This window comes from Nannospalax galili, unplaced genomic scaffold, assembly GCF_000622305.1.
Source record: "Nannospalax galili isolate Female #2095 unplaced genomic scaffold, S.galili_v1.0 scaffold763, whole genome shotgun sequence".
NCBI lineage: Eukaryota > Metazoa > Chordata > Mammalia > Rodentia > Spalacidae > Nannospalax > Nannospalax galili.
The window spans coordinates 753,475-771,873 of record NW_008349451.1 but is presented as its reverse complement, the minus strand read 5'-3'; the positions used below and the strand labels follow the sequence as shown (position 1 = coordinate 771,873).

The following is an 18,399-nucleotide window of genomic DNA, read 5'->3' as shown; positions in this document are numbered from 1 at the left end:
CCAAATTTTTTTAATAATTTTTTTTTTTTTTTTTTTTTTGTCTTTTTGAGACAGGGTCTCCCTGTAGCCTCAGCTGGCCACCATGCCTGGCTGCATGCCTTTAATCCCAGTGCTTGGGAGGCAGAGGCAGGCAGATCTCTGTGAGTTTGAGGCCAGCTTGGTCTACATAGCCAGTTTGAGGCCAGCTGGAGCTACAGGGAAACCCTGTCTCAAAAATGTTAGGTTCCCAGCAGGCTGCTAAAGTGGCTATGCAACTCCCAAAATTCTAAAATGGCCTGTTCAAACTTAGGCCTGGGCAAGTCCCTCTACTTGTTGGGAAACCAACCAATCCTGAGCTAAAGTGCTCAGCCTATGCCATGGAAAGTTACCCAACCACCTAACTACAAAAGATGCCCGACTCCCCCTGCTCACTGCTATTTTTCGCTGTTGTTTTGCTGCTCCCTGAGAGGCAGCCCAGAGGTCTGTTTGCGCTAAAATAATCTGCTGCCCTGCTCCCCCACCCCCACCCCCATGGAGCTGTCTGGTCAGCGGTCTTCGCCACATCCACTTCCGTACAAAAAAGACCAAAAGATATGTTTTCAAATAATTAACAGGACTATATTTGGAGTTTATCTGAAATATGTACATCTTTCTTACAATATACATATGGAACTAGATTAACATGCAACATCTGATAGTTGCTTATTTAAAAAAATACCCTCTAGAAAGTATTTCTTTAAGTGCAAACTGTATACCTTTAAAGTACATAAAGTTTTTTTTTTAAGGATATGTTTTAGTTTTAGTTTTATTCTTAAATGTTTTATTTCTTATTTTTCTTTTACGTATATGAGTGTATTGACCTGCATGTATATAAGTGCACCTGTGTCATGCAAAGCCCAGGGAGGTCAGAAGAGGGTGTCGAATGCCCTGAAACTGGAGTTCTCTTTGACTGTCACATTTTCATTCTCTTGAGGCACATTTTGTTGGGAGATTTTATCTCACCTATTTTCACTGACCTAGATTCCCAACAATGAAGGAAGAGAGTCATTTCAGGAGTGGAGCTGTTTTATTCTCTATCTTAAATGGTACCTTTGTACTGGTAGGATGTACAGTTAATCTCAGCAGGTGAGGCAGAGGGAAAACGCCATGTCTCTCTCAGCAGGCTGGGGAGCTTCCCTCTCTCCCCACTGTCACCAGCTTCATCAGTCAGCGTCTCCTGCCATGACTGATGGAGTCAGAAAACAAGGGCATGCTGCTTTGACGAATCACTAAATTGCCTCCATCCTGAGCAGTGGATGAGATGCCACTCTCCTGCTCTTGTCATGTGACTTCCAGTGTGCCCAGGAGGACAACACGCTGTGGAGAAAGATGAAGTGGGGCATGAAGTACAGAAGGCCTTCCTCAGTCACAAAAGAAGGAAAGCTTCCCAGGAATCTGGGTCAGGACCACCTGCCGCCTTAGTATACCTGGTTATACCAGAGGAGGAAATGACTGCTCCTCTGAAAAGGAAGACCACAAACTCTTTTCTAGCATGCAGATAGAACGTTATCTATGTGGGGCTTAGGCTTGTGCTAGGGAAGGTGGCAAACCTGAAATAGAATCTACACTGGATAGGTTTAGTGTCAACTTGACACATCTGGGTTGAGGTCCCTCAACTGGGGAATTGCTTCCATTGGACTGGCCTGTAGCCATGTCTGTGGGGCATTTTCTTGATTGTTGAGTGATGTGGGAAGGCCCAGGCCACTGTTGGTGGTGCCACCCCTGGGCAGGTAGTCCTGTATTGTTTAAGAAAGCAAGTTGAGCATGGGCCAGGGGAGCAAGCAGGGCCAGGGGGCCAGTAAGCAGCATTCCTCCATGGCCTGTGCTCCAACTCCTACCTCCAGGCTCCTGCCCTGAGTTCCTACCTTGGACTCCCTGATGAACTGTGATCCAGGAGATGTAAGCCAAATAAATTCTTCCTTCCCCAAATTGGTATTGGTTAGAGTATTTTGTCACAGCAATGGGGAAACAAATTAGAACAGAAATTGGTACCAGAGAGTGGGCTGTTGGCTGTGAAGAACCTGACCGTGTGGGTTTTTGGAGGAATGTGGAAGACTTTGGAAGTTTGGGCTAGAAAAGCAGTTGATTTCTATAAGCAGAGCTTAACAGGCCAGTCTAATAGGTGCCTGGAAGAAAGTAGTGCTGAGAACAATATAGCTCCAGAGGGAAATAAGGACTTAAGCAGCAATTGGGATATTTTAGAAAAGAGTCTGGCTGGAGTCTGCCCACAGCCAAAAAGCTTGCCTGCGGCTAAACTGAAAAGCAATGGACTAATTTCTTTGGCAGAGGATATTTCAAGGCAGCCTAATGTAGAAATGGTGGCATGGCTATTAATGGTGAATATTATGCAGATCTATGGTGAAAAGGAGCAAACAGGGCGAAAGAAATGTAGAATGTACAGTTTGGGTTAGAAAAGAGCACTAGGAAGATTAATGTTGGAGCCAAGGCATGTGCTGAAGGAGAGGATCCCTTTGATAAGGGAATTAAAGTGATTAAGGAGAGGTCTAGACATTTGTACTTAAACAATGGAGAGAGTGGCTCCAGGGAAATACCACACCCAGCTAAGCCTCCAACTTGTGAAAGGAAAATGCTTCACAAAGCTTCAAAAGTGGATGAAGCCGGCCAGGGTCCACCTCAAACTTGCAGCCAAACTTAGTAGTTTCGTTCACCTCATGCTGGCTTTAGAGGCATGAAAGATACAAGAGTGAAGGGGTCATCAGTTCTTCCTCCAAGGTTTCAGAGAGCTGCTGAGGCCAGGCAGAGTGCAACAGGGATACCCCTGCATAGAGAAGGCCCTGATAGGCCATTTTGGGAAGGTGTGAAGGTGAACCCTAGTTGGCAGTAGAGACCCCAAGAAGATGTTTGTGGTGCCAGAGCTGTGAGACATCTGCCAAGGAGAGCTGCATACAGGGAGTGGTACTAGTCCAAGAGAGAGATGTATATTTCACACAGCAAAACTGGAGAGGCTGAGCCATCTAAGCCCTTTGGAAGCAAAGTCCTAGAAGTCAGACATGGAACTACTAGATTTGGTGTTTGCCCTGCTGGTTTTTGGTTTTGTTTTGGATCAGTATTTCCTCACTATGCCTCTATTCCTCCCTTATGGAATGGGAATGTGTATTTGGTTTTACTATATCTTAGGAGTATGTAATTTGTCTTTTGATTTTATAGGGGCTTACAGTTAAGAGTCTGCCCTGAGTCCCAGAAGAGACTTTGGACTATGGACTTTTGAATAGTATTGAGACTGGTAAAGACTATGGGGACTTTTAGGATAGATTAAATGCATTTTGCAGTTTATATGGTCATGAGACTATGGGGCCCAGAGAGTGGAATGTGGTGGTTTGAATGTGAATGTTCCTCATAGGCTCCAAATATTTGGATTTTGTCCCCAGTTGGTGGAACTGTTTTGGGAGATCTTATAAGGTGTGGCCATGCTGGAGGAAGCACATCTCTGGGGGTGGGCTTAGAGAGTTCTTAAGCCTCACCAGATCTCCAGTCACTCTCTGCTTCCTATGCTGGCTTGAAGATATGAGCCTTTGCTCTCTGCTCCTACTCCATCTGCCTCTGCCACCATGCCTCCCTGCCACAATGGACTCTTGCCCCTTTGGAACCATAAGTCAAATAAATTTTCCTTCTATAAGTGCCCTTGGTCACAGTGTTTTAACACAGCAACAGAAAAAAGTGACAGAATCTCTCTCAAACCCAAGAGCCACAGAAGGTTCAGGATCCTTGAGCCTGCTGCAGTGTTCTGGGGTTTGGTTCTCTTCTACCCAACCACCACTGCATACTACTATTAACATCCCAAGTTGCACTTAAGGGTCCTGCCTCTCCTTGATGTGTATACTCCCACAGAAACCTGGCATTGGAGGATAGTCTCTGGTCCTGAATCTGGCTCTAAATCTCCAGGGTCTCAATGGCTTATCTGAAGCTCACTCATGACAGTGAAATGCATGGACCATATCACTCCCTGTGATGTCTTCATAGGACATTCAGAACAATAACCTAACTTCCTGGCAAAGACTAACATGAATGTGATCCCTGTCCCCATCTCTGGCCCTATTTATGACTATCTTCTCCCATACATGGACTGGCCACACTGGCTACCTCCCTTTTCCTTACATATATCACACTTGACTCTGCTTTGGCTCCTCCTTCTATCTAGAATGTTCTGTTTGTTTGCTTGCTTGTTTTTGAAGATAGGGTCTCATGTAGCCCATGCAGGCCTCAAACTCACTATGTAGCTGAGAATGACCTTGAACTTCTGCTCCTCTGGCCTCCACCTCCAAAATACTGGGCTCACAGGTGTGTGCCAACATGTCTGATTTATATGGTGCTAGGGATCAAACCAAGAACCACATGTATGTCAACTGAGCTATATCCTTAGGCCCATGAATGTTCTTCCTCTCTGCTTTCTCCTTTGGGTTTCAGTTTCAAGGTTACCTCCTCTGCCAGGCCTTCTCTGACTATTCTCTAAAGCCACCTCCCATCAGAGCAAAACAGTAGCTTCTAGACATGACAGGCCACTGCACTCATGAATTCACAGCGGCTGTGGCTGCCTACACAAGACCTGCACAGGATCAAGCCAGTCAACATTCCAGCGTGGAGGGGGAGGGACTCAGAAACCCCTACCACTAGCTGAGGAGAGCTACTGACAGTTGATGACTTCTGGGGGAGAGTCAGTTTTCTTTGAGAGTATGGACCCTGGTAGGTATACCACACTCTAGTGGATGACCCCACACCCATGAGTATATGGGAAAATTGGACTCGGTGGGTTAAAAAAGAAAGGAAGAAAGAGGACATGAAGTTTAGGAGTGAATCTGAGAAGAGTTAGGGGGAGTAGCAAGGGTGATATAGCAGAATACATTTTATGCATGTATAAAATTCTCAAAGAAATAACAAAAATGTATTTCAAAAAAAGAAGCCCCCTTCCTGGAACTCTGTGTCACATTGCTACACTTAAATTCATCCTCTTCTCCTTCTGGATACATTCATTTATTCATTTGCTCACATGTTTGTTTGTGTTCTACCCCACTGTGACATATACACCACATGGACAGGGACTTGTCCATCTTGATCTCCAGTGCCTGGGACAATGCTTAGCTCCTGTATTTGATGAATGAAAGGTTAAATATATACTCTGATACTGAGAGAGGCATAAGGGTATAGCAGTAAAAGGGTGACCACTGATGTTAAGCTGCCTGCATTAGAACCCTCTCTGTCACTTAAATCCTTCTGACATCAGACTGGCTGCACAGCATCTTTTCTTTCTTCACCTGTCAAATAAGGAGAGCAACAGTATCTACTCTGTAGTGTGTTGTTGGATGACTGTATGAAGTACTTAATGAAGATAGCACGTAGTTAGCACTCAATAATCATTTTTATTGTTTTGATGTTATTGTTGTAGTTATCATATTAATACAAAAACACTTAACCCACAATTGTGTGATTCACTGGACATATTTACATGCACAGTTTGGTCCATTCACAAATCACATTATAAGTTCTGCTTAAGTTTCTAGTTTAACATGTTTAGAAGTCACCTTCTATCCTCACAATAAGATAATAGCTGAACAAACTAAAACCCAATAATTCTTCCATCTATCAGAGACTTGAGGTTGTGCTGCATAGCAGCTCAGAAACTAGCACAACAGACACAATTCAGACAATCATAGCTCAGGGGCAGAGGCCCACAGCCAGGACAAGCAAGAACACTTCACATTATAATTGATGGATACTGGTGGCTCAAGGTGGCAAGCTTGAAAGACAAAACCTCCATGGGTGTCCAGTCCTAGGGAAGCCCAGCACCTTCATGAATTTTACCTGCAGGAGCCTGTCAGGTTCTCATCATGAAATTCTCAGGTCAAAGTCCTTGGGCTTCCTTCAGGAGGAGGGAAAATCAACCATTTTGAAATACAGCCCAAACTCTCCATCCCCCTTCATAAGGCCTGTCCTCTAAAGAAACTATTTTACCGAAACCCAACTAATCTGTACAAAGAAAAATACCCAACTGGGACACACCAAATGATTGAGACTTAATCATGGAATACTTCCTGTCTTAGTTTCCTGTGACTATGACATGGGCCTGTGGGCCACAGAGCATCAGTGATGGAAGCTGCTCATCTCATGGCAGTCAGGGAGCAAACACTGAGAGAGGAGGTACAGGGTCCTGATACACCCCTCAAGGAATCCTGCCTGCCCCAAAGGGCCTAACTTTCTTCCACTGGGCTCTACCTCCTGAAAGTTCAACCAATTCCCAGTAGAGCTTTGGGCTGATGACAAGGGCCTTTGGGTTCATTCCTGATCCAAATCAGAGTTTCTTCCCTACAGAATTCGTCCTGCTCCCCTTACAGCAACATCAGCAGGACTCCTATGTGCCCGTGTGATTACAGAAGATTGTAAAGGAAAGACTAAAATGCCTGCCTCCTATTTAAGAAGTTGCTGTTAAAACCTAAAATCAAGGACATTTAAACTATTGACATAACACAGCAAATAGTAAATGTGGTCCTAGTCAGTAAGTATAAAACCTCACCCCCAAACCCTGTCCACCTCAAGGCCTTATAACCACTACACAATGTCCAGTTTTCAACAACAACAACAAAAATGACCATGCATTATAAAAGTCAAAAATACAGTCTAAAAAGACAAAGCAAGCATCAGAACTAGGCCTCCAGACAGCAGAGGGACTGGGATGATCAGGCTAGGAACTTGAAACAAGTATGATTAATGTATAGCAGCTGCAGGAAAAATGTGGACACCATGTAAGAACAGATGGGTACATCAGCAGAGTGGCAGAAACAAAGAACAGAGAGGAAGCGCTAGAAGTAAAGAACACTGGGGCAGAGGAAGCCTGGGCGTGGCTGAGAAGAACTGTGAGCTTTGGGTTGTAGTAACAGAAACATCCCAACCTGGGATGAGAGAGGAAAGATGGAGCCCAGTCTAGACTGCGGGACATTTATAATGGCATAACCTATATTCTTCAGTGGGAATACCAGGAGAATAAAGGAACAGAAGAAACCACATGAGAATGCTTCAAAATTAATGTCAGACACCAAGCCGCCTATCTAGGAAGCTCAGAGAACACCAGGCAGGATGCATATCAAAGACCCTATCCTTGGGCATATTCAAACTGCAGAAACTCAAAGACAAAGAGAAAAACCCTGAGAAAAGGTGGAACAAGTCAATACTTTACCTATAGAAAAGTGAAGAAATATTACACCAGATTTTTCTTCAGAAAGCATGCAAAAGACAAGAAAGTAAAACATTTAAAATAGTGAAATGGGGAAAAAAAATAGCACCCCAACCTAGAATTTTGTACTTGTGAAATTTTCTTTTTTTTAAAATTTTAATTTAATTTTTTATGTGTATGGGTGTATTGCCTGCTTGTATGTGAGTGCACCCGTGTCATGCAATGCCGCCGAGGTCAGAGGAGGGCATCAGATTCCCCTGGAACTAGAGTTAAAGATGGTTCATAGCCACCATGTGGGTGGGTGCTGGAAATCGAACCCAGGTCCTCTGCAAGAGCAGTCACAGCTCTTAACCGCTGAGCCATCTCGCCAGCACTGTGAAATTATTTTTCAAAAGTAAAATAGACTTTTCTCACAAAAATTGAATTTGTTGTCTGCCTTGCAAAAGATGATGAAAGGAGTTTTCAGACAGAAGAAAAACTATATAGGTCAGAAAAATCAGACAAAAGAAAGAGGAGCACTGAGAGTGAACAGGAGGTGTAGGTAAATAGAAACGTCTGTTTCCTCCACCTAACACTTACAATTTGTTCAAACTAATCATAGCAACAATGTATTATCAGGTGATTATGGAGAAGTAAAACAGAAGTTATCAATGTCATAAGGGACAGGAGGGAAGAAATGGAATACTCAGTTATATTTTACACTACTCGAAGGGCATTTGGCTGGGAAGATGGTGTTGGGAATAAAGCAGGTCCTGCATGAGCATGAAGACCTGAGTTCGGATCCCCAGCACCCACATAAAAGCCATGCACAATGGCGCAAGTGTGTAATACAAGTCCTGGGGAGTTAGAGATAGGACCCCTTGAGCTTGTTGTTCAGCTAGTCTAGTTGGATCAGTAAGCCAGGTTCGGTAAGTGATCCTGTCCCCAAAATAAGATAGTGATTGAGGAAGATACTGACCTCTGGCCTCCACATACACATATATGCACACACGAGAAAGTGGACTTGAAGTAGTTGCAAATGTACAATGCAAATTTTAGGAAAACCACTAATTTCTTTTAAGGAAGTATGAGGGCCAGCAAGATGGCTTAAAAGGTAAAGGTGCTTGCCACCAAGTCTGATGACCTAAATTTAATCCCCAGGATCCACATGGTGGAAGGAGAGAATGGACTTCCACAGGTTGTTCTCTAGTCTTCACATATGCACTGTGGGACGAGTACACACACACACACACACACACACACACACACACACACGAACCCAGAAGGACACCAAAGGGAAACTAAATCACTGGCTACATTAAGTCAGGATTTGGGGTGATCCTTTACTCACAAACCACATCACATTTTTTTTTTAACTTTCTCCTCAGGTTACACGGTCTAGACCAACTGTTCTCACTATGCATTGTCCTAGAAGCCAGCTCTGTGCCTACACACAGACACTTTCATCTAGGTCTAAGTGACATGTCGTGGAATCCTAAGGTCTTAATTGGAATTGTAATATCCCACTAAGTAGAAAAAGGCCCCATAAGGCAAGGATTATGATAGTTGTGCTTACCTAAGTGCCTGGCACATTGTGGGTGCTTAATAAATACTTGATAAATAAATAAAATAAGTCTGCCACAACTGAGCCTTGAAACACTATGTATAATTCAAATTTGATCTCTACAAGTACCTTAGAAGCCATTTTCCCATTTTCCATTTCTACTTATTTATTTATTTTTGTCTTTTTGAGACAGGATCTCTTTGCGTAGCCCCAGTTGACCTGGAACTTGCTATGTAGACCAGGCTGGCCTTGAACTCACAGAGATCTAGCTGCCTCTGCCTCCCAAGTGTTGGAACTAAAGGTATGCGCTACCATGACTGGCCTTATTTTTCATTTCTTTAGCAAACACTCACTGTTTTTAGTGTGACAGAGCTAGAACACAGAGATGAATGATAACATGCTGAGTCGCATAAATGAGAAGAGGAAGAACAATATTTTCTGGCCACTACTATATGTGCTTTTTAAAAAATGTAGTCCAGGCTGGCCTTAAACTCAAAATCCTCCTGTGTCCTCTTTGTTAAGTGCTGGGCTAGCAGGTGTGTGCTGCCTCACCAGACTGACTCACACTTTGCACCAGTTATTTCGCCCTCCCCATTCACTGACTCTACTATGTTCCTTTTGTAGAAAAATAATTGAAGATTTACATAAAGACCCATAGATAGCAAATGCAGAGCCAAGAATTTATTCTAGGACCTGGATATTTCTTCTACTATGAGGTTTCTTGTCTACGTAATTTATTTACATATTCACATGGTCTGTTCTACAATAGTTTGTCAAGGAAACTCATATTTTTCACAAATGTTGAGTTATACAGAAATAATTTCATTGGGAAAATAAAAATTAGAGTTTTAGGCTCTTAGTTACAAGTTATTCATCTTGGAAAAAACCCAATAATATATAACTGCATGAATGTATAATCGAAGGCTAAGTATAGTAGACTGCTTGAACAAAATAAATGAAACTATTAAGTCTGGAGCGGCATCTCAGACCTGAGTCAATGGGTTTCTAAGCTATGATAAACAAAGCACAGTGCAGCAGTGAGATGATGATTGAACTCAAAGTAAAATGTATGGGGCCCGTGTAGAGCAAGCAAAGGACATGGAGCCAAGAAGCTGCCAGCAGCCCCTCGGAGCTCAGCACTGCGTTCTCAAGTCCCCAGAGCTAAGTCCTGGATGTGCCCATCCCACCAATTGTATTTCCCTGATTGAGCTATTGTGTTCTGCTTTGTTTGCTTTATGAATGACCAAACTGCAGAGGGAAGCCTAAAATATGGAAATGAATTCTTAGCCATAGTTAAAGAAACACTCAGGTCAGGCTCTGGGAGGCCCACTGCCTAGGTGGATACAGCACATAAGGGTCTGAGGCCATAAGGAAGCACCTAGGCTACTTGTCACTGCACCCTAAATCACCATTCCTTCCTAGTGAGTGAAAATAAACTGGACCTAGAATCATCTGCATTGCATACAAGGGCAGAGACTTTGAAAACAAGTTGTTCCCATCCATGCTCCAGGGGTTTAAGACTGGAGTTGCCCTAAATGGTATGGCCCAGTTTAGCGCAAAGATAACAGTCTCTTACATTGTTATAGTTCCCAGAAACTTTCAGTGATTATGTAACAACCCTAGCAATGAAGTCACAATCTTGTTGAGTTCCATCTCCAACACCATATAAACTGGGTGTGGTAGTGCATGCCTATAATCCCATCACTTGGAAAGTGGAAGCAAGAAGATCATGAGTTCAAGGTCATCCTCATCTACATAGTGAGTTTGATGTTAGCCTGGACTACATGAGATCCTGACTCAAATAAAATAAAAAACAAAAACAATCAACAGGGGCTCAGCAGTGAAGAGCACTAGCTCTCTTACAGAGGACCTATAAGTGTTCAGTTCCTAGCACCTATATGGTAGCTAACAACTGTCTGTAACTCCAGTTCCAGGGGATCCTCTTCTGGACTCCTTGGGTCTTACACATGGGTGCACATATACATGCAGGCAATACACTCATATATATAAAAATATTTTTTAAGAAAACAAAACTCCCCATTAGTTTACTCTTCTATAAAATGGGGATCCATGTAACATCTCACTCACTGGGAGCTAGATTGTGAAGATCAAGTACAAATCATTTGAAATTATTCTTGTGATCAAGTACATATTATTTGAATTATTATTGTAACAATCAAATACAAATTCTATATAACACACTCAGCAAAGAATTCAGCCCTGGTTAGGGCTAGACCTAAGTTTGGGTTTCAGGGTATCTTCACATGGATTCTGGATGGAGAAGTCTCCTTTTCTTCTTAGAAGCTCAACTGCCAGTTCTGTAACTCCAGTTCCAGGGGAATCCAACGCCCTCTTCTGACCTCTGTGGCCATTGTACAACATATGTACACTTACATACATGTAGGCAATACACTCATACACATAAAATAATAAATGAATTTTTTAAAAAACTCTAAGAGATTCAAAACAAAAAACTTGGGGGCAGCCTGGGCATGTTTGGGGCCTGACCACTGAGCCTAGGACAGGAGAAAAAAGATCGGTACAGCTTGTCTCTCCTCCCACGCTGCTAGCTGGTCCCTAGAAACTCCCCATCCCCACCTGAAAAGCCATGGAGTTGGCAGCTGCCAGAAATATCCTGAGGGGCAGTGTGGCCTTGTAGGACCTGTGGCTCCAAAGCCGATGGGCACCAGCCGTCACACCCAGAGCAGTCAGGAGGAAGCAGAAATAGGCTGCAAGATACAAGCAGGAAGAAAGAGAGTCAACCACTGTCAGCATGCCTTTCAACGACCTCACATTTTCTCCCTCCCGGCTAGGGACCCATGGGAAATGCATCTGTCCAAGGAAGACACTGCATCGAGAGCCGTCAGTAACTTAAGAAGATGAGGACTTTTTTTTTTTTTTTTTGGGTGAGCAATTTTCCTGGGCCGGGAAAAAGCAAAATAACTTTCTTCTGGGAACTTTGACCTAACTTCAGGAGGTTTTAAATTTCATTTCCTCCCTCCATCACAGCAGCCCTTCCTTGCCTTTCTTCCAGTCTTGATGCAAAGGCTCAACAACGTGAGTGCAGTCTGCAGTCCGGCCTGCCCACCCACGCTCTGTGGAGTGAGATTGCTCTCTACAGTGCCCCTTCACAGGCACTCATGCCAAGGGGCTTGTTCTACCAAGAGCTTATTTCTAAGCAAAAGTCCATTATCATGGCTCCATGAGCCTCGGCTTGAAGGAAATTAGTCCAGACTTAACAGCAATGAAGTCTGACTCAGACCAATATGAAGGAGGATAAACCTGACCATCTAGAGATGGAAGACAGCCAGGTGGCAGATTTTTCTTTTCAAAGCTTACCTACAGTGGGGCTTGTGGCTGCCTCATTTAAATGTATTACCACCCCTAATGCTCACCACAGGTGTTACCTTTCCGATTTTATAGTTGAGGGTCAGGATCCATGAGAGGTTGACTGGTAAATCCTACATGTAAACCCAACTCATGCCTCTGCCAAAAGACCCCAGGTCACTGCTGTGCTGTTGCTGGTGGGGATGGTAATAATGGTAAGGAGATGGTCATGGTAATGATGGTGGTTTGCTTCTTGTTTGGGGGCTTGGGACAAGCTACCAATCCGTGATAGGAAAACAATACACAGACACCCAACAATAATGATTCTTGAAATTACAAGCACCTACATGGTGGCTAACAACCATCTATAACTCCAGTTCCAGGTGAATCCAACGCTCTCTTCTGACCTCTATGGCCATTGTACAACATGTGTGCACTTACATACATGTAGGCAATATACTCATACACATAAAATAATAAATACATTTTTTTAAAAACTCTAAGAGATTCAAAACAAAAAACTTGGGGGCAGCCTGGGCATGTTTGGGGTATTTAAAAAAAAACATGCTCATTGGTATTAAATATTTTGCCTGGATTATTCTAGTACATATATTAAGCAAGCCTATGGGGCTTGTACTGTTACTAGTCCCATTTTGTAGATGAGAAAACAGACTTAGAGCTATGAACTAGTTTCTGAACATCACAAAGCTAGAAAGTAGCTTTGTTAAGAGTCATATCCAAGTCTTTTTGAACCAATGGAATTTCTGATCACTACACTACTGTTTGCTTCTGGGAAATACCAAGTATGTTTTACTCTCACTCCTTCACACCTTGCTGTTACCTTAACATTATGCCTTAACATTATGCCAATCTATATGCCTATGTGCTTCCTCAGTTGCAGGGAAGGCCTAACCAGGCTCTAGGAAGGTGACACCTACACTTAGCACCTGCAGGGCTGTCCCTAAAGAACAAGCATTGGGCTGTGAGCCCCCACAGTGGTTGTGAATAGTTTCAGGCCAGTATGAGAACGCAGGAAGCCTACCACAGCTCCTCTCTGGAAGAATTATCATGGCAACTTCAGGGTCAATATACATATTTAATAGGAGCACACTGTTATATCTTACAAAAGCTAAGTGCCTGATACCTCTTGGCCTCAATCTATATTTATATGGCTCTGAAAGCAAGATTTATCCTCAGCCCTAAGATGGATACATCCCTGAATGCATGTGATTTCATGAACTTGACAACTTGTTCCTTAGTTGAGAGGTTAAAAAGGAAAAAACAGCAATCTGCCCACGTATCTTAGAAAGTACAGTAAACAAAAAGCTTTAATATCTTTGCTATTATAATTTAACCGTGGTCATGAGTTCATGAAATGGGCAGTTATTTTTTATGTCATCCTTGGCCTTTGTGTCTCTACTAAGGTTTTTTCAGCTGTCAAGTGGTTAGGAGGCTAAGTCTAGAATGGAACAATTCAAAGTGACTCTACTAGCCAGTAAGATAGAAACTCGACCTTAGATGTCATTCTATTAACTCCAAGACTCCATGAAAAGAACTGGGCAAAAAAAGAGATCACTCTAATCCATGTTTCCCAGTGAGACCATTACTGGAGACTGTGGCATCATCTTGCCCTTTTGGGAATTTCCAACAATGTAGGGGTCATTTGTATAGTTTGCCAACATGCACAAAAGTTCAAGTCAGCACCTTCACTGGGCAGTGGAAGTTGTTGGTTTTCTGGGACCTTCATGCAACTGGTATCTGGTTGAGACCTAACCCTGTCTTTCTTCTGGGTCAAAGCCCAATCTGGAGGTTTACCAAAGGTCACATATCATCAAGCTAGAAAGGTATAATCACATTAGCAGAGAATGAAGGCAAGACATGATGATGATGAGATGCTCAGGAGAGCCAGAGGGAGAACTGCTCTCCTCCAACTTGATTGTAGGCCTGGAAAGCCTGGTGGTTCTTCTCTTGATGTTGTAAGCCTCCCCAACACTCTTCTAAGCTGCCACGGTCAACCAGCTCCTTTCTCTTGCTTAAACTGTGGATGTCTGATGCATAAATTCTGCAGAACCTCTTGGAAGGAAAGTAACCATTTATTCACGGCCCGAAGATGACCCTAGTGTTTCCCACTTACTCGTGGCCTTATGTCCCCTTGAGTAACTTGCTTCTGACCAAAAGAATGCAGCAATGTTAAGGAACGTCAGTTTCATGATTATATTACAGAAGATTTGTGAGCAGATTTTTTTCCTATGAGTCAGTGTGATGAAGAAAGCTGCTACTTTGGAGGGTCCTTGGCGCCAACAGGGTAGCGAGGCCCCTAGCCTGGAAGCAGACAGCTACTGAGCTCATGTGACTGTGAATAAAGTTGGAAACAGATTCCTTTCCCAGGCAAGCCTTCAGACAACAGTGCCATCCTGACCACACAGCCACATGTAGGGTCCTGAGGCAGAGGCCCCAGGAAAGCTGCTCCTATACTCTTGCCCCACATACCAAACTGTGAGAAAGTAAATGTATGTTTTTAAACTGGTAGGTTTGGGAGTAATTTGCTATGCAGAGTAGGTAACTAGTACAGGACTTATGCGGGAACCTTTCCTTCAGGAAAGGAAGGTTGAAAATCTGATTGGCAAAAAGCTCTATCTGTAGAGCTGCAAAGCAGATTGATGTTGCCTGAAGCTGGTCAAACAGGGGGAAGGGACTTGAAGAGTAACTGGTATTGGGTTTTGGAGGTAAGACACGATAAGAATGTTTTAAAACTGACTTTAGTGATGATGGCACAGTTTTGTGGATGTACTATAAAATAATGAATCATACCCTTTAAGTAAGTGAATACATGAAACATAACTTAATAAAGTCACTATTTTAAAAAACATTACTGAATTCCTATTAGATTTTATTATTACCTGAATTGTTCTCAAGGTAAAATAGACATGTTACAAAACAGACATAAACAAAACCAAACCAATTGTTTGCCTAGGATGCCACCAGTGTCACCATCAGCCAGACATTTCCCACCAGACTCTCCATCATACCATGGACCTTTGAATCTTCCACAGCTACCAAGAGAAGCCTCCATTTTCTCTAAGGCCTGTGCCTAAATCTACCTAAACCCAAGACCCAGAGGCAGAAACAACTTGTTGCCTCGTTTGGATCCCGAGCCCTGGTTCTAGCTGCCAGTAACAGGAGGCAGGAGAGCCCACAGTTCTGTCGCTTCTAAAGTGGCAGGCAGAGCCCCAACTGTACTTATTCCCCTGTTGCGTACAATATTGCCAATGATTGTAGTGACTCCCGTGCAGTAAGAAAGGATCCTGGAGAGATGCTGAGAATCAAAGATTAGAATTCGTTCATTCTAGACCCTACCAGGGACAGAGATAGATAGTGCCTCAAGAGTCAAATGATAGACAGGATTGACAAACTCTCCTATCCTTGATGACTGCAATCTGTCTCTCTAGCATCAGAATGAAAGCTAATGAATAATCATCGCTCTCATCTACCTGAGAGCTTGCGACGCACCAGGCCCCACTATAAGCACTATACACAGAATCACTCTAAAGAGGGATAACATTATGACCTCTGTCTTGTAGGTGAAGGGAACTAGATACCAAGTGAGAGATCCCGCACCAACCTAACACAGGAAGCCTGGCCCCTGGGACTGCCCTCAGTCTAGTAGAAGCTCTGGTTCATCATTTCCTTCCAGGCAGCTCAAAACACAAGCAGAAGCTCCAAGCCCTTCTGTCTTTATCAGCGTGCAAGTCCTCTCCCTTGCCAATAATACAGTCCCTATCATTCTGCGTCTGATTCAGCCTATTTTTCAGAGACAGAAGTGCCAGCTGACCCAAGAGTTCAAGACCATCTATTGAGCGCCTATTATGTACCAGTCACTGAACTTAACATTTCCACCAATGTATTTGAAAAATATCTTGATTTATGACTTTTCTTTGATCTGTTACTATAAAAACATCATGAAACTGTTACTATGTTGAAACATCAAATATGGGGTAACCTGAATCTGTGTTCCCAGTCCATGGCCCTCATATTTGGCTCCAGAATAAATTCTCTCTTATCCCCTTTGAGGTGAGGGTTATGCTTCTCTGTCAACCTGACCCTAACAGGTGGGCAGAGGTAGTGAAATTCAGGCAGAGAGACTGGCAAATGCAGAGCCCTGAGGCTGAGCCCTGAGAGGTTCAGTTGATTGATTGATCGATCGACTGTTTTTTGATGCCTGTACTTGTCTTACCAGTTTTTGTTGCTGTTGCTCTTTTTTAAATAGGGTCTCCCTGGGACTACAGGCATGTGCCATCACGCCTGGCTTGTCTTACCTTTTGACTCAGCAGTTACACATCTAGGTTTATACCCCAAAAGCCTGGGCTTGAAGCACACATCCCTCCATCCACTTGTAGGGCCCTCCTACATCAATTAGCAATCAAGAAAATGCCTCACAGACATGGCCACAGGCAATTCATCTATTGAGGGTCTGTCTTCCCAGATGCGACAAGTTGACAGCCCAGTTTGCCATCTCATTTGTATAGCTAAAGGGTGAGAATAATCCAAGTGTTCATCTACAGGTAAGGCAGAGCAAGAAGGCTGGAAAGACTCACTGAAGTTTTGCTGGGACTGTCATTTTACCAATAACAGCTTTTCTGTTATGAGGTAGATACCGTAACCCCTGTGTTATGGGCAAAACCGAGGCCCAGAGACATTAAATAAGCACCTTGGGATCTTTAAGTGATAGAATCAGGGCTCAAATACCCAGTCCCAAGTCCAGCCTCAAGCCCTTTCAGACAAGCATAACAGTTCTAGACCCTGGCTATGTGTCATGGCCACCTGGGATCTTAAATGGGACCCTTGTGGATCAGAGATGGGAACAGCAGATTGCTGGGAAACCCCTGCCCTGTAAGTAACATTCTTAGAGAGCACACCCCACCTACTGAGTCAAACTCAGTGTTCAATATTCAAACACTGAACCTGAAATCCAGATATTGTTACACTGAACCTGGCAACCCACTGCTTGATGCGGCTCCCAGTCTCAGTAAATGCTAAGTGACTGTTTGATGTGGCCTCCCTCCGGTTCCTGTTTGCACTCCCTAGGCTCCCCACCCTTTGATGGTGAACTGCCCCCAGGCACTCCACGGTAGAACCTTTGATATCCAGACTTGTGCAGCCACAGGGAGCTCTCCACCAAGGAAGGGAGGAGAGATGGGGGAAGCAGAACAGCGTGAGGAGTCCTGGGGACAGGGTCGCCCCTGTGGGAGCAAGGAAGAAGACAGTGTGCTTTGATGTCTGTTTTCCATGCCATCTCCAATGGAGTCCGCATGAGGTTCTCTGTGGACTGAGGCTGAAACTTCAAGGAAGATTGCCTCTTGGAACTGGCTGTGCAAAGAAAGCTTGCTGTGTACTTGGCTTTTCTAGTCTTGCTCCTATCTTTATTATAGGCATTGTGTTCCTGGCTCACAAAAGTAGCTCATTGTCCTTATTCAGGTCAGCGAGCGAGCCTATGAGAAAGTTAGATACAGATGACTTCTCTGGAACACTGTCACCCGATATTCCACTGCATCCAGATACTCCTCTTCTATTTCAGGCATTAGTTAAATTAGGAAAGAATAGGAATCCCTGAAAAGTCCTACATAAATTACAAACTGACAGGCAGCAGTGATGTTGATGACCCAGGTCCTCGCTAGATGAGTGGGACAGCCTGCTAAGGGCTGAAGGTGACAGAGCCAGGACCTCTGCTCATCTCTGGGAATGGTGCTTGATCAAAGAGCGTCCACTAAACGCAAGACTCTGAAGTACTTGCCTGCTAGGTACTATGTCAACAGTTCTGTCAAAGGCAGAACGTTTTCCACAAGGTAGGTCTTGGAAACTGTGGGCTGAGGAACAAAGGGTTTCTTTTATTATTAAAACCTTCTAAATTCTATTAAACTTGTAGTAGCCAACAACTCCTCTCTGGAATCCACATTCTTTCACTAAGCCACGAGAACTGTGATGCACCAAGGTGCAATAAGACAGGTTCTCCAGGAAGATTCAACTGAGAACATCAGAAGAGCTTCCTCAGGCTCCCCCATCTCTACCCACTAACAGCCTCTGTGCCTGGGCACCCTTCCACCTCTCTGTCACTGCAGACAGCCATGCTCACTGCGTTTAAGACTGGCTCTTCTTCACACATCCTGATTACTCATCTTACATACAGGTTGCTCAGAAACCTCTCCCCACCCCCATATATGTTATTTCCATGGCCTCTAATTACACTATAATTTCTGCCATGTTAGAAAGCACAATTTTTATTTATTTATTTTTCTGGTGTATATTAGTTGTACAAAACAGTGGGCTCCCC

At 43.6% G+C, this 18,399-nt stretch overlaps 1 protein-coding gene across 1 annotated transcript in view; it reads right to left on the bottom strand.

Annotated features, from left to right (window-relative positions):
- Scd5 (stearoyl-CoA desaturase 5) overlaps positions 1 to 18,399 on the bottom strand; it is a 202,228-nt gene that overhangs the window by 68,564 nt on the left and 115,265 nt on the right. The window contains exon 2 of the mRNA XM_008846868.1: positions 11,343 to 11,473. Coding sequence (XP_008845090.1) covers positions 11,343 to 11,473 — 131 coding nt within the window. The remainder of the gene's footprint in view (positions 1 to 11,342; positions 11,474 to 18,399) is intronic.